Source organism: Amblyomma maculatum, chromosome 11 (assembly GCF_055883805.1).
Source record: "Amblyomma maculatum isolate TAMU_Amacu chromosome 11, ASM5588380v1, whole genome shotgun sequence".
In the NCBI taxonomy this organism is placed as follows: domain Eukaryota; kingdom Metazoa; phylum Arthropoda; class Arachnida; order Ixodida; family Ixodidae; genus Amblyomma; species Amblyomma maculatum.
The window spans coordinates 84,026,549-84,043,999 of NC_139354.1; the positions used below are offsets into that span (position 1 = coordinate 84,026,549).

At 43.3% G+C, this 17,451-nt stretch overlaps 1 protein-coding gene across 1 annotated transcript in view; it reads right to left on the reverse strand.

The window, feature by feature from the left end:
• LOC146174289 (neprilysin-1-like) overlaps positions 1-17,451 on the reverse strand; it is a 96,324-nt gene that overhangs the window by 15,190 nt on the left and 63,683 nt on the right. The window contains exons 13-15 of the mRNA XM_084585369.1: positions 16,381-16,448; positions 12,916-13,046; positions 4,661-4,726 (exon numbers count right to left, since the gene is read on the reverse strand). Of these exons, the coding sequence (XP_084441495.1) occupies positions 4,661-4,726; positions 12,916-13,046; positions 16,381-16,448 (265 nt within the window). The remainder of the gene's footprint in view (positions 1-4,660; positions 4,727-12,915; positions 13,047-16,380; positions 16,449-17,451) is intronic.

The window sequence follows — 17,451 nt, forward strand, 5'->3', positions numbered from 1 at the left end:
AGGTGAAATATGACTAAGAGCTCAATTTGGGCAAGCCCTCGTGAAGCCCAAATGAGGCAGCCTTAGCTAAACCGCTTTAGGTCCCACATAGGATGTAATGGGGCTGGAAGGCGAGCGTGCCCGCATGGTACCAAAATTGGTCCTTTATGGGAAATTTGAAGGCACGTTTAGCCGCAGGTTGGCTCTAGGCTCAAAAACAACACCCAGCCCAATTGGGGCTGCCCGCACAAAACTGCTTTATATCTCACATGGGCCGTAATGGGGCTGGAAGGCGGGCAGGCCGGCATGATACCAAAATCGGTCCCTTGTGGGGAATTGGAAGGCACGTGCAACAGCAAGTGGGCTTTAGGTTCAAAAACAACACCCAGCCAAACTGGGGCTGCCCACACGAAACCGCTGTAGGTCCCACATCGGCCGCAATGGGGCTAGAAGGCGTGCGTGCATTTGGGTAATGATTCTTTGCAACCTTTATTTGTATTAGATGCTGCCCTATATTACTATTATAGATGATTTGTATAACAATTGTTGCCATGTTTAGTCGGTTAGAAATATTACGTGGCTTTAGTTCTCGCGCTCATGCAAATTGCGCTAAAAATACTAAAACATACTGATTGTTAACTGTTGCTTCTAATGTGGTTGCTGTGGATAGCCTAAAACACTTAGCACAAAATTATTGTTCAAAACACACATCTCCATAGCCTGAATAAGATGTACACGAAGTCACTTAGGCTAGATTAATGTTACGAATTACTGTAAAATTTATTATTATGACTGTTTAGAAAGGGCAGACATGCATAAAATAATTACTTAATTATGTGCATAAATAATGATGGGGAAAACTAGGACAAGGGCTTCCCATCAATTTCCTACGTCGGACCCCTATGAGAACAATGTGGGCAAGCCCAAGTGCGGCTTGCGCTATAGAGCCCGCATCGGTCCTATGTCATTATCTGAGGGGCTAACCAAAATAAAATAAAATAAATGTTCATCGAGAGCGGCTGCCCAAATCTGTCCAAAGTAGGACCATCGTGGGAAGTTGGCGGGATGAGCCCGTTTGGGAAAGCGGGAAAAATGTGGGCAGCCCCGTAAGGGCTGCCTGCCATCGGTCCCTAGTGGGGCCCATCGGGGCTTTGTCAACAGCCCCCTTCAGGCCTACGTCGGCCACTCTTGCAGCACCCACATTGAGCCCACCGGGGCTGTCCTGCATTGCCTACATCGGACCCTCCAGGGGCTCCATTCATAGCCCACTTTGTGCTACCTGGGTGTCTTCGTTTTGGTTTGAATTTGCATGCTCATCTAGATCAAAAGGCTTTTGTTGACCGCCGTAACCGATACTCTGGGACAATTTTTAATTATTGTTCGTTTTTGTTACTTTTCTTACTTTCAGCCACTTTGTCCTTATGGTGGGTGGTGGTAAGCATGGGTCAAACCCAGAAAAGACAGCGGCTATAAAAAATATCGCTCCTCCAAGCGCCAAAAAAACACAACAAAAAACTGCTTCGAAGTCGCCTTGGGCTCTGCAGCTACTACCGCGAATATATAAAAACTACGCTGGAGTAGCAGCATCTTTAACTGAACTGACAAAAAGGAGAGTGCTAACCCAATCCAGTGGTCCGACAATGCACAGCGAGCACTGCGGCACTTGAAAATTCAATTAGTAGGGTAACTTTGCTGAGCACACCCTATTTAGATCAACCATTCAGACTGTTTACGGATGCCTCTGAGATTGCAGCCGGTGCTTGCCTAGCTCAGAAAGACAATAATGGTATAGAAAGACCAATCGCATTCGCCAGCCACCATTTCACTCCTCCTCAGTCGCGATGGTCTACGAGAAGCTTTCGCCATCATGTGGGCGTTAGGCAAACTTGACCACTGGATATTTGGAGCACAGGTCCACGTGGTGTCAGCCCACCAAACAAGTGCTCCGCTCGGGGCGAAGCTCGCCAGGTGGGCACTAGCACTGGAACTGTATAACGTCACAGTTAGCCACGGAAAGTGGTCGTCTACCGGCAATGCTGACGCACATTACCGGCTGCCTAATATATCTTGGCGTGAGGAATCTGCTCTACAGGCTTAAGCCGCGTCTCGCCGGCACATGTGGTGGTCGCGCTCGCCAGTGCATGATAGGGCTTGTGTTCGTGTGCAGGGAGTTACAAGTGAAGTGAGCCAAGAACACTAACCCGGTCAAGACCATCGTGACGTGTGATACGTGCGGAACTTTGGGAACTGGGACTTGCCGCGAACGTTTTTGCATGCAGTGATGTGAGGGCACGGCAAAGTTACTTGTAAACTTTTTGTGACAACAGCTGAAACCGGCAGCGAGTGTCATGCATGCAACCTACTGCGAGCCGAAACTTTGCATGTAGATTGTGTTCTAGCTGGAAGGAAAGTCGGGCCCTTTTGTATGTGCTCGGCTTGGCTGGGCAAAAACGCCCAGCAATCCTCTTATGGTGGCGCGTGTACGGTCGCGGTGGTCAGATTTCTAATGTTTTGGTGCGCGAGCAGGAGGAAACAACGCAGATGGAAAGATCTAGCGGCTTCTCGACCAAGGCGCGACTGAGTGCGCAATCACGGCTACCATGCTGTGCCTCCTCGCCCTCGTCGACATGGGCGGAAAGGCACGCTGACTGACGCGTCCATCCCTCCGCGCGGACCTGGCCCACCTCCTCACTTCGTGTCATTGAGAATGCGGCGCGTGCTCCCGATGGCTTCTCATGCATTCCGGGTGTTTATAGTGAGCCGAGGGAAAGAAGCATAGTTTTGGCAGTGCTAAGCTGTTTCCGCTCCTCCTCTGTGCCGTTACGTTTGGGCGCTGGTTATTTAAAGGGGCCCGCCAACACCTCCCGAGCATTGCTCACAAACCAGCTCAGTCGCTAGACTATGCTGCGATACACATTTGAACGTAATAAAACACGTCTACGCGCAGTACAGGTCCCACAATCCTATTCGGTAGTTGATGCTCTCTTTCCTTTGACTTTTGTCATCTTCCTGCAAGGCTACTACGTATTAGCGTTTTCGAATGACTATTGGTCTGCTTCTTTGCGACGTCACGCATCCAATAAACAACCACTTATGTCAAACTGATTTAAATACGTCTAACATTTAGTTGCCAGGCAATAAACTTGGGATGTTTGTAGAGAGAAACATATTTTGAAAGCTTTTTTCCTTGCACTTCCGGTCTCGAGCGCACAACTTTGCCCTTCGTGCGGGAACCACGGCAACCATGACGTGGTCGCCCGTGGAGACCGACCTCATTTCAGTTCTCGGCGGGAAAATTTCCTTCCCGTGTATGTTCTCGTTTCTTGTGTCTCCCATGCGAAATGTACTTCGAAGTCGACTCACCGGTCTCCAGCATTAGGTCTATGCCTTAAATGCCGTGCCCCAGTGCACCGCGCCGTACGTAGTGCAGCAAAATTTCGGAGGCAACCGCTCTGTTCCCGTGTCCACCAAACCAAAATACACACCTCGGATCGAGTCCAGTCGACAGCATACGCTGGTAAGGAATGTGATTACTAGCCGAAGTATAGCGCACAGATAAATGACGGTTTCACAGGGGCAGTGAGCTAGTCATTGTTGTGATGAATGATTACTGTGGCGGCTGTTAAAATCCTACCGTCTCAACTGTTGACTTTAATTGTGACGAACTACTCACTGAGGTTGCAATTTGTCTCGTAGTAAGTTTGTAGTGTGTAAACGTTTGTCTTACAGTAAATTAGCTAAGACAACTGTACCTACTTGGCTCAGCCGTACGCGGTGCGCGAAACCGCGGTATCGTGTGCCGGAGTTGGCGGCTTTCGTCCTCCAATATTGGTGCAGACTTCGAGTTCGCATTGTACGCAGCAGAAACAAGTTAAGCACCCTTACCTAACTTACTAGAATGAGATAAAAGTTACCGCAATATCAAAGCTCGGCCTGCAGTTTCACCACAAATGACTGAGCGGTTGAGCCGGATAGATACAAGCCAGCGCGGTAAACGTGCATTAGGATACGCATGCTGTATCTGCCCCTTGGAAGGTTTCATAAGACGTGCAGTCATGAGGAGGCACCGAAGAAACCAAAAAAATAACTTTATTTCGAGAGAAGTCACAGAGCATCCCAGTCGAAAATACTACAGAACTGTGTCGAAAATACGACAAAATATCCGGTAGTTCTGTCGTAACCATCAGATTTTTTGTAGTTCTGTAGTACTTTTCTGTAGTTTTTCTGTAATATATTTCTGTTGTCTGTAGTTCTGTAGCACTTTTCGGTTGTAACTACAAAAATTTCTAATGTTACTACAGAATGTTCTGCAGTCACAGCAGGTTTCCCGTCAAAAACCGCGCAGAAATTCTGTCGTAATATCATAAAATGCTGTGTAGTTTTTTTCCGACTCAGATAGCAGGATATGCTCTCCACAACTTCAAAGGTGATCCACCCGCGCTCAGAAGAGATTGTCGGTAGGGTTGACACGGTAAGTAAGACGCAACAACCACCAGACACCTCGGTAACGCAAATATTCTATGAGTGTTCTCAAGATCGATATAAGATTTCTAGTTCGTTCAATCATAATGGCAGAAAATATTCCGGGTGATATCATTAGCGCTGGCACGTCCACGGAAAGAAGGGCAAGATTTCTTGGAAGGGAACGCGAGCGCGCATAATAAAGGCTTTAAATACTCACCCTGAACGCCATTCGGAGTCCTCCATTGTCTGCTATATTCTCGCCTAGAGTGTTGACGCCATCCAACTGCAGCGAATGGTACAAGTCAGCACTCGTTTGTGAGAAATATTCACAGTCTAAAATTTAAATTCATCTTATCTGGCAGACCGTAAGTGATTATACTAAGGAATACGAAGAAATCAGTAGATATCGCAACACAATAAAACACTTCTATTTTGCCGAGATGCCTAGAATGCGCGCCTTAAAAAATTCCTATACTATTTATTGTGACATATTTTCTGTGTAAAAACCAACTTACAAATAAACCCATAAAGACCACAAAAGGTAATCTATTTAGCCTTTTATGTCTCTCTAACAAGCATAAAGCCTATATAGATTGTATAGATAGTAACAGATTTTTGCATGGACCTTGTTCTGTGCTTTGTTTTGCAATTCCCGCATTTGGAGCCTTCAGAAAGCGAGGGAAACCGCCGCCTTCACAGGTCTAAAAATTAGAACATCTACAGATGCAATGAGTCATAAAATGCCTCTGTGTCTAGACGAAGATATTACTGTGGACACTCACGTTCTGAGAGTTGCACAAGTGTGCATAAAAGTAAACGGACCACACAGCTGAAGAAAACAAAATACCACTGAATACCGCCCAGCCGGGCACCAAATGAACCGAAATAGCGTTGCCATGCCACCCCTAGGTGCGCCCCCGGTCCCTAGGTAATATTGTCCTGTCGTTGTTGAGGCATTTTTTGAGCACCTTTAAAGGCCTGCGTGTTTAAAACTTCTGCACCACGAGTACTATTCTCTAACGGCCAAGCGAAAGCGAAATGTCCGGCATGCCGATACGGTCTCAGGTTAGTCACAACGGCGCATTCATGCTCTTTCAACGCCTAAAACTAAAGCATGAAAATTAGTATTTATTGCCTTCTGGGCACAAAGATCTGGTATTTGAGTGCATGAGACACTGAGAGAAAAAAAGGATAAAACAAGCGCGTGCTTTAAACTACTTTAGTAAACGAAGCAAACAGAGAGCTAAAAATTAGAAAACCGAAAGAAGAGTAATGCTGCACCGAATGAAAGGAACAAGCAAAATTTACAAATTAGAAGAATTGAAAAATTTTAAATCATAATGGAAGCAGAAAAATGAAATAAATGTCACTTCAAGGCAAAAAGCAAGAACCATAAATAAAAACATCCAATACACATGCAGCAAACTAGCAACAGGCAACAACAGTGCCCACAACAACATTGTCCATGGAACACCCATTGATCATAGCACTTCTTCCAGAAATCTGATCTGATTGTGTTACCCTTTTGAAAAACGAAAATGAGCTAACTACCGAATTCAACCCTTTGCAGAACTATTCTAACGGGTCATGGCCGTATGTTTGCATTGGTTTGCATCCCGCTGGAGTATGGGCAACCGTAAAACGTCCGCTTGCTAGAGAACAGCTGGTTGTTCGCTGCGATTGCCTTCTTAGGCATCTAGCTTAAGTAGGTCTCGCCACAGCATCCAAGGCAGTAGATACGAAACCATGCATAATCGTTACGAAAAGATGCCATATTTCGGCTTACAAAGCAGTTCAGTACCAGTTTGTTTGCGGTCACGAACATGAGTGCCACGCAATACTAAGCTCTACGCCCCGAGGACCTACTCAACTATAACACAAAAACCAAGCTTTTAAACGGAATCTTCCATATAGCGTTTAAGCCCAAAGTCTTTCTTGGCTCATGGGTAGTGTGGACTGAAGTGGCAACAAACGTGTAAGCCAAGAATGTGGACAGGGTGTATCCTCACAAAATTACACAAGCAAAAAACCATGTCACTGCAAGGAATAGAAACCCCTATCCTTCCGCTCCTCAGCCGAGCGTACAAACGACTACGCCACGCCGACTTTTTGTTTTCAAAGCGTGATAATACATCATACCAAACACACTACAGTACAAAACAAAACTTCTCAATAGTTTACAATGCAGTTCAATACAAAGCAATATAATGCATGTCCATTTCATATAACTGTAGCACTCTTAGCCCTTAGTGAATATTCTAATTTCTTTATTTGTCATATTTTAAGGTACGCAACTAGAGGTTCTTCCCTACAGTCTGTCGGTCATCACGTCATGGATTTTCGCCATGCTCTCCGCAGAATATTCCTCTACAGGTCGAATTCCGGCGGTCTAAAGGCGGAAAACTTGCACCACACAACTGCACGCAAGCCCAAAAGAAATATTGTATCACAAAGGATAAGTACCTCGACTTCCGTTGGCAAAAGCTAATAACAGGTGGTGTTACTGGGTTGTATACTAAAGAGCTACTTCGTCCACCAGCATGATTTCTTTATTAAGTGTGCAGTGCAGCACATCCCAGGGAATACTGCATTGTTGCAGTGTATGAAGACATGTTCAATGCTCCCCTATTTCTTACAAAGAAGTCACTGCACACTAATCCACATAAATCCGTTTTGCGTTCAACCGGATTTTACTGGTAAGGTTCCTGCATGGAAGTTAAAGAAAAATATTTGTGCGCCAGGCGTGACCAACATCTTTTTCACCTTTTCCAACATGCTTTTCATGACATGGCTGTAAAAAACAAACAATACAAAAAGACGGGACATATTGTGCTACTAAGGCCTTCATAAGATCTTTTCTCTTGACTGTCTGCAAATAACCTTAGATAATCTCTGAAGAAACACTTGACAATGAAGCGATGAGACGCAAGCACCTAGTGGAGGTTAAGGGATGCTTCAGGACGTACGTCTCTGAGAGATGACATAACAAATTATGAGTATAAAGTTTAGAACGTGACTGGACAAATTACTGGAAGAAACGGTGTCTTTACCCTCTATGAAACATGAGCAGTAAGAGTACTTGACGCAGAAAAAGTGAGACAGGCCCAGGCACCCATCACCAACTCGCAGAAAGATATTCGTTCATGAAGTTTTTTACATGGGAACCAAATGGCTATGAGTGTGTCTTATCATTCATGATTTACTAACCATGGGTGCAAACAACTATCGCCAACTCTCGCTATGATTAAGCAGACCTGTAGCCAACTATGATTATGCTGTGACAATCACTAAACACGATTATGAATATAATTATGACTATCACTGAATATGACTATATATAATTGTGACTGCTATATTTGAGCTATGAGTAACCATAACTAAGACTATTGACAACAAATGTGACTAAAATGACTACAACTGTTTATGACTAAGGTTAGTCATCGTCATGGTTATGCATTGTCATCTCTATTCATAGTTATAGTTAGTCATAATAATATTGATTGTTAGTCATCGTTAGTGTCGTATGTCATAACAGCTCTATGAAGATGACATCACATCATGTCCGGACATGTCTATAGATGCCAAGTGTCTCCATAGTAACATTAAGTAATACTTTTGTTTGGGCGAGTTGGTTCATTTTTGAACGGTTACGTATACTTGCGCGAAGGAGACGAGACACAAAAAGGCACACAAGGCGCTCCGTTCATGTCGTATGTGTACCTTTTTGTGTCCCGTCTTCTTCGCGCAAGTAAACGTAACCTTTCAAATAGTAACATTGGAGGTGCCACTGCATGCCGCTAGTGTGAAGGCTTAAGTGCCCTTAGATTTTTTAAACAACGAAGAAGACATACAAGATCCCCAAAATAAATATTATTTTATCTTGTTGCATCGTCACGTTTCTGCATTTGTCCTTTCCCATGTTCAAATAAAGCTCATCGATGATGTTGCTGAAAGCAGGTTGTATTGTGCTATGTGCACTATTTGTTTCACGATTTTGTATAAAAGCTCAACAACGATTGCCCATGTACGTTGTGCGCCTTATGTGCGACAGCAAAACAAATGTATCACAAAGCACATATGCCAACATATAAAAAGTATAACTCAATATAGAGGCCGCATATATGCAATGGATTGAAAATACATTCGCTCCTGTACCGCACAGGGCCCACAATACGTATTCTACAACCCCGCCTCACAAAGTAGCACGCAGGAATAAAGACAGGTCGTGCCCAATTGATCGGGTGGCTTTCTCACTCATTTATCTTGCTTACAGGTTTGACCCCACTCGCTTTCACGATAGCTGTCTAGTGGCACAAGTTATGAGTTCGGGGTTTAAAACCAGTGAACATTCTGGAAAATAACTGGCGTCTTGTTTCACAAGCTGTGCCTAAACCAGCACATTTGTCTATATTTAAGAAACTCCCACTTTGAGCATAAAACTCCTGGATAATTCTGAGCCCGGCTCAACACTTTCTTTATCAAATGCAACGTCATTCGCGGACATGAGCTTTACAATCATGAAAAACATAAAACCACATACTGCAATGTTGTGCAAAATGTAATAATTGCCAGATACATTTTTTCAAGGAATAATGCGAACAGTAATGGGGACAACGAGGAACCTTGAAGTACAGAATAGAGTGCACCTATACTCCGCGATAGCTTGCCGTTTATAACTAGGTCCTGGTGCAATTTCTGTATGCAACTCTGGCTTCGTTGCTATTGAGTGACTCAATGTCATCCAGTATGAAAAGAGGATATCGTGTGGTACTCTCTTGAATGCTTTTACGAGATGAATCTCCAGCATGGCCATTTCGAGTATTTGGATTTCTAGTGTGCTCCTTGCCACATTGATGTTTAAGCAAATTGTCGTATTTTAATGTACCAAGCTTATGAGAGCCGGTTAGCGCTTCATGAAATACCGCAGCCTTCTCGTGAAGATATTCATGAGGACTTTGCAGTCAAGCTTAGTTAGCGTTGCTCGTCTATAGCGTGTGACAAAGTGGGCTATGAGCTCCGGGTTGCTTGTCGGATCACAAATGAGTGAAACTAAGGGAAAGTGCATAAAGCAAAGGGGTAATGGCTCATGCTCAAGACATGCAGTGAAGATCCCGAGCAAGGCTGCAGCGATTTTAGGTGCTAACTTCTTATAAAGTGCAACAATTAGTTCGTCGGAAACTGGCGATTTACGGGTGTTATGGTGATCAATAGCTATTTCACCTTCATTAGCGGTGATGTCTCTTTGAAGACTGTCGTAGCATTAAGGTCCAGTTTAGGTTCAATGGACCAAAAATCGCTTGAATGATGGGTGCATCTGGTAGATAGTATACCAAAGGTTGCGTGTAGTGATCTTCCAACACGCCCTTTATATCGCACTGATCGTATGATGTTACCCGTTATAGTCTTTAGAGTCTTCTTTTACTATATGTTCCTCAGGACTAGGTTTTTTTCACCTGAGAGGACACGCTTATTTAGTGCCTCACCAGCCAACAGCTTATTTATTTATTTATTTATTCCTCAAAGGTCTCTGATGAGACATTACATGAGGGAGTGGGCGTTACAGGGCATATAAGTATAACAAAAATCTTAATGAGATGTTTTCGATGATGCGCTTGGAAATTCTGGAGTCGATGATCAATATGAGATGTTTTCAATGAGCCGTTTGAATGTTTTGGGGTCGATGACTGTAGCGACTTCGGTGGGCAGGCCATTCCAGTCCTGTGCGGTGCGCAAGAAAAAAGACTGCTGAAAAGTAGTAGTGTGAGCTTGAGCTTGCATGAGTGGGCTCGGCAGCACGCCAGCGATGGCCCTCGCTTACGTTCCGCACTTCTTCCTGGTGCAGTTTCTTGGACTCTGGAGCCTGCAGCTACTGGAGCCTTCCAGCCATCATGTCCCGTACCCAGCACCTGTCGCTTGGCTAAACCCAGGCGCCGTCCCTTCGATTTCCTGGCATCTTTCGGTGGATCCTTTCTCATCGCCGATACACCCGTTCGACAGCGAATCCCGGACAACGCACCCCGCACCTGTTTTTTCGATCATATCTGCAAGCACCGTGCCTTAACCACAACGGATCGAGTGCCGGAACCACCCTTGGACTTTCTGCGCATGCGTGGAATCGGGTTGAAAGCTTATCTCCTCGTGCTGGGGTCATTCATTACACACAATAACGTACCCTTGCCAAAATTCTCACGTTTCAGTTTTCAATATATTATTTCTTGAACTCCAGGAAGGAATAGCGGGCTCTAGTTGCACTAGTACTCGCAAACCCTCTCTGAGGTTATTCCTTCATTCCGCGCTCAACAACTTGAGTTCACACCTTCTTTCTGTAGCTCACATCTGAACTCTGTTTAAACCCTTCCCATCTTTCAGTTATCATCCTTTTATCGGGAATTAAAAGCGACTGGATTTCTTTTTGTGTTCCCATCATAGGTGTATCATCTTTTAACAAATTCGCAATGAATTTTCGCATGTCAAAATTTATTTGTTATTTTTCTTGTGTTCTAAAATATAACCACTCTATTCAGTGAACGACACAGCTCCGATTATATAGTCTTCACAGTTCTGTGCAAAATGGGCCGATATGTATGCTCGATCCAATCTGGCGTGGCTTGAACCTTCACAGTGTGCGAAATGTCTATGCTTTCAACCATTTGCCAAAAGTGTCACGTAGATAAAATCTAAATCATTTACTAAGTCTCCTAAACATTGCAATAACATCTATGCGACAAATAGCTGGCACACTCTCCTCAGCTTCCTCCGTGCACTGGAAATATCCCATAATCAGGAGAAGTAGAGAGTGAGAACGCGTTTTCAATTGCCATTCTCTAGGGTAAGGAATCCGGAGGCAGTTGATGAAAAGCCTATCAGTGACAGTAAATAAAAAAAAGATGAGAAATTAATAAAAACTTAACAATCGTGTCACAGAGTATAGCTTATGACGGGCAACGAGAGTGTTCAAAACATTGCACACCCTCATAAATATGTTCTCATTGCTACTGTTCGCCAAATTAGAATAGCATTTAAATTTCTACGGGTCTATTTTATTCCGCATACAACTTTATATAAGAGCGCTAAATTATGGATCATTTTTTAAAAGACTAGCAATATATTTAGCTCTTGCGGACATGCGTAACCTAATGTATGAATGCTGAAATCGTATGCTGGTTACGGTTAAGGTTAAAGCCTTAAAACAGCGTCTCAACAGGGGACGCCGTACAGCGTAGGGCTCCGGCTATTTCGTCCACTTGAGGTACTTTCCCGGCACTTATATGGCACATTACACGGCCGCTTTGCTTTTCGTTTCCATCGAAACGCTGCCACTGCAGGCGAGGTTAAACCCACGCCCTTCGGCTCAGTAACAGAGCATTTTAACTTCTGAATCGCTATGGAAAGGAACAGAGCTAATACTTTCTTAAGGGTTAGGTTTAGTGTGTACTTCTTTCTTGTTTGGGTTCGATAGTTGTTTTAGATGCTTATTTTCGGCACAGTTTAATTCTTTTTAACAACTGAAGATGTCTAAAACATTACTTATAGGCAGCTAATGTTTTGCATGATTACGCCGGCCAGAATATATTTTGGTGTATTTACGTAGATTTTGTACTAATGCAGGTTAGTGGCGATTTGAGTACGCAAAGAATCGGGGAAATATATCCCTGTGCAAATCGCAGGAACATATTGTAGGCTTGAGACCTTGCCCTGCTGAATGGCATACGAGTGAAGTCCTTTCTGCGAAAGGTGCATTTGCGGATTTGTTTGTTGTTTATATTATGCTTTCGAACAGAAAAAAAAGTATTGTTACGGTCTTGTCAATTCAGTAAAGCTTCGAACTTTTTGATAGTATTACGCTAGCCGAATCTGTGAAAACATTATCTCACAGTACATTGTAGAAGGCAAATAGATCCTGAATACTGTGCTCCAATCGCGCAGAATAAAACTTGCACTGCCGACAGCAGTAAAACAAGTTCTGGAAGCCCCATTATAGCTACCCTTAAAGCGGATGAAAAGGTACTCGAACTCGCAATGTCAAATCCTTAGTATAAAGTTCACATCTTGACGGAATTATGGCGGTGTTTACTACTTAAATTTAAAATGACAATTCGGTTTCGATGCTAACAGCATTTATGAATTTCATAACTTCTGTGAACGGCAGTCTGGCGTTGTCAATGCTTTAGGAAAATATTCTGTAGCCCGCTGTTATTCATCGTATAGTTGCGTGTTTTGCCCTTTGTTTTAGCTTGGATATTTTAATCAGAAAACGTTACTCACTGTAAGATTAAAACCATTCAAGTTCTATATATGACTCTAAGAACTGCAAATGCAGGCAGCTGGAATTTGTGCACGTGGGGGGGAAAGCCTCGGTCACAGACAAATAAAAAATGTGAACGCATACGAACAAGAATATACAGAAACAAAACTTGTGCAAGATGAGGTAACTATTCTGCGTAACTAATAAGCCTAAATATTTATTCTCACCGTTCTGTTGGCCAAGGAGCTGAATTCGGAGCTATACTGGTTAACGAAGCACTCCGCTCTTTTTTCAAACATTTCTCGTGTTACATTTGTCCACCAGTTTCTAAGCCGACCTTCCTCATCATATTGGCTTCCTTTAACAAAAGAAAAGTGTTACCGAATATGAATATGTTCAAAGTTTCTCCGAGTGTTTTTTGGAAGCAAAAAATATTGAACAGATTGTTGGTCCTTTTAGGCATATAACTCAAAACGAAGAAACCGGGAGTATTACTTTTGCATTAAGCCACCATATGCATCAAGTTTTGAAAACAAATCCATTGGTTTCGAGCGATGCCTTACAGGTATTTGTGTGTATATGCATTGCTAAGTGCAAATGCTTCAAAGGCTCGTTTACGCTTGCATAAAGAAATGAAGCGAGCAAGAGATTCCATAGCCTTTGGGCAGATTAGAAAGATACAAGCATATCATTTTCGGTTGCCATTTGTGTGTAAGCTGAGCTCAGAAAAAAATATTTTTCGCATCTTAATAAATTTATCTTGTGTTATTCTTCATGACACCCTCGCTACATACCTCTTATGCCAGACTGAGAAAGAAATTTAAAAGGGTAAACATGATACAGAGACGATGCACAGGAACACCTATTCAATCCCAGAAATAACGAGAAAATATATGTTTTTACCTAAAATATTCTTGATTGGTTTTTCTTTCACAGAACAGGTGGCAAAGGGTCGAATGCAAGCGTTGGAACGAAGTACTGGTGCTCATAGGACGGTCCAGAACGGTTTTCGTGTGTGATGACGCATAAAGAGGTGTTTATTGTCCTAACACAGGCGTCGCGCAGTTGACGAGGAACGCGCTCTTCGTGCAGTACATGGATATCGCCAATGCATATGGAAATGTGGGCAGAGGGATGCTATGGAACCTCCTGCGGTGTTTTGGCCTGGAGGAATATTTCATCTAGATGTTTAAAAAGAGTTGCTCTTATCTATAAAAGCGCGCGTTGAGTGAACTGATCACAGATCTATTTTTCTGATAATCCCGAAAAACTTGTAACAGGCATATCCATTACCACTCTTGTTGTACATGCTGTATGTCGCAGACACCACAGAACTTGGAGCATCTTTGAACATCTGGAGGCCGCAAGGAAAGCTGAACTATATATACCAGCACAGCTGCACGCGAACGATTTTGCTGTCTTTTCTACCATTACCAAAAATTAACATCTGTGCGACGGTAATGAATGCCCGCCGTGTGAAGTTCAAGCCCTAGAATTGAATGTTGATGTCATGTGGCGAGCGGAATGTAAAAGCGGAAGCAATTTAAATTTACAGAGCAGTCTAAAAAATAGGAAGTTGTCTAGAAAATACTTCGCCAACTACCTTGGGTAACATGAAATGAAAATTCGCGGGAAAACAGCATGCTACAAGCATATCGTGGGCCATCGCGCACTCTGGGCGTTTGGCATCTAGCCAGTACTCTGTGGGAGATGGTGGGGATGCCAGCTCTGACGTACACAAATGCAGTTTTGTGCTTTTCCGCCGGCACAGGGGAATTGCTTGAGAGACAGTAGATCGAAGTCAGCTTTGTGGCGTTAGGGGTGCCAAACAGAAAACATTGGAGGGAGACCAAGGGAAGGGAAGTAATGGATAGCCCTCAATTATATAACGGGAGGTGGCACCTAAGGCTAAGTATGAGGATAAAGAGATGCGGCTTCCTACAAGCAACCTTTCACATCAGGCGCTGGGTCACTTGGTGTACTCTGCAGTGTTGAGGAAGTAGATAACACGGACAGCGAAGCTGCAGGGACGGTACCAGTTTCCAGTGCTAAGCCTCTCGGAGGTAACTGGAGTGAGCCAAAAGAAGGCACTTTCACTGAACTGAAGGAAGCAAAGATTATCTAATGCGTTCTTAGGACAAAGACAAAACTATCTCTGGCATTTTACAGCGCACACAGGATAGGAACTGTCCCAGAGCCATCGTGTGACAACTGCTTGGTGAGCTGGCTACTGACGGAAGTACGATGTAGAGCCCTGAAGACGCAGCGGTAAAAAGCTAGGGTCTTAAGCGTGTGTCAGCCAGTTCGCGCCCTCTACGGAGCACAGTAGGAGACTTCAGAACACAGGATTTTGTGATGAGCAGGAGGAAGTGGGGGGAGACTTGATAGACGAGAAAGGCGTTAAAAGTTCTAACGCTGTACTGTGGAAAGCCTCCTTCGGAACCAGATAGTTAGGGCTTTATATTTTGGATTTAAGTTTTGTATTATTTTTTTTAATAGTCAGGTCTTTTTGGTGACCGTCTGATTATACGAGGACAGCCTCATCACCATCGCAAGAACACAAATACTCAAGCATAGCCATTGTATTATGATAAGCATCCTCAATTGATCAATCAATGCAAAGGCATCAAGAGCTTCTACAGCTGCGACCTCGCAAACATAATGACTCTTGGGGTTGCTCTATTTTTTATATTCTTCCCTCAATCAAGGACCATATGCGCCATAGCAGCAAAACAAATTTGCAACAATCATAAGCTTAGATTCCTGGATCCACATTTAAAATGCTCAGAGTAGTCTTTCTCCGATTCGCCGTACCCTGTGCACCCCTTGTCTCGCCTAGACGCATGCCAGAAGCGCTTTGTACAACAAATAAACGAATATTTTATGTGACAGCATAGAGGCGCCAATGTATCATTAAATGCACGTCTGCCGGCGTCGTCTACACATTAAAAAGTCCCATTGTCTGAATTGTGACATCAGGCGCCAAGAGATTGGCACATATGAAACATTTGATACTTATATGCTTTGAAGAAACAAGTGGGATGCAAACCCGCGATGTTGCGATTGAATCAGCTCGCCAGCCGTTTCGTTCCAGTACCGTTCCGTTCCTCTTATATATACGCTTTTGAGGCATTTTATAGTAATACTTGAACTCAGCCCAACTCAGCCGAAATAAAAGGCAAATAATACTTTATTAGTAAACGTTGCCAAAACTCTATTTAATTTTGTGGCATGTTAAAATAGAACAATACAGTACCGAGATAAAAATGAACTCGCTTGGCACTCACAAGCGAAACACGAAATTGGCCCTAACATGCCAACTTGCCACTGCGCGTGCCATTAGCCAGTTTTGCCTACCATGCTGTTCGTGGGACATAGTTTTAGGCAGCATATTAAAAAAAAACTACGCGGAAAAGAATGCAAGAGAAACGGGAAGCAGTAAACTGCCTCAAAAAGAAAGCTTCCAGCTGCTACTCGGCTAAAATCGTTAACGCACCACGCGTTTCATGCAAAACATCTTTGATTGAATTTGTAGTATATGCTATGCACTTTCGAGGCAATTATCTATACTCTTCGCAGCACGCACTGCATGAACGTTGGGAAACGTTTTGTGTTTCGATGCATCGTATTGGGTTAACATTGGCACGGGAAACAAGCACACACATAAATTTCTTATGAAAATGCAGTAGTACCTTGGTTATCGAAACTGTGAATCATTTCGTGTCCAATTACAGAGCCGATGCCTCCGTAGTTGACGGAGCTGAGAAAAGAGAAGGAGAGCTATTATTCATATCAGTAACGAGGCTCACATAACTCGCGAACTTTTCACCAGCGAACGATTAACACAAGATACAATTAAATTACGTACTCTTTATTGTCCCATTACCCTCGCCCCATGAATAAGCCGCTAACTTACTTATGCAAGATGACTAGAGGAAGTTTGGAATGGTTAAATGGCCAATGGCGCAGCACAGGGATGGTAAATATGTGCAAAGCGGTTCATTACCATCCTTGGGGCAGAATTCCTTATTCCGCATGAGCTGCTATATCGCACTCACAAAAGGTGCACTTCGCGCTTCACTGGCAACCTTGTGGCACTCATTTGGCCTTTTGGCAGCCGATACAACTGACCTTTTGCATGTGCTTGAGAAAGCTCTGTGGACGTTTTCGGTTATATTTTCGAGTACAATAAGAATTCACTGCTTGTAAGAAACCATCTTTTGAAGCGATGGCATTTAATGCCTCATGCTTTGTGTCAACAAACGTTTGATGGCCAAAACTCCTTCGCCCTTGTCAACCGCGCCTAGATCGATAATAATGAATCAATCGCTCATAATTAATAACAATAATTAGGATTTGATTACCCATGGGCAAAAAACGCCATTGTTATTAATAGCTACAGTCATAAATTTATGACCATGACTATGAACAACAATGTCAGTAGCTACCAATGACTATGACTAACTATGAATTTGCTAGTCATAACTAGCTTGATTATGAATACAATTATAATTATATATGACTATGACTGAGTAATCATGTTTTGCCTATTTCTCATGGCTGCAACCAACTACGACTAACTCTGACTATGACCAAATACTACTGTGGCCAACTAGGATTATGCTCTGACTATGATTAATCATTATTATGAGTATAACTATGACTGTCTTTTTGATCAACAATAAATATAAATTAGTTTGATTGTGACTAACTAGAACGACCTAAACCTGCGGCTAACCATGAATATGACTACCTGTGACTAT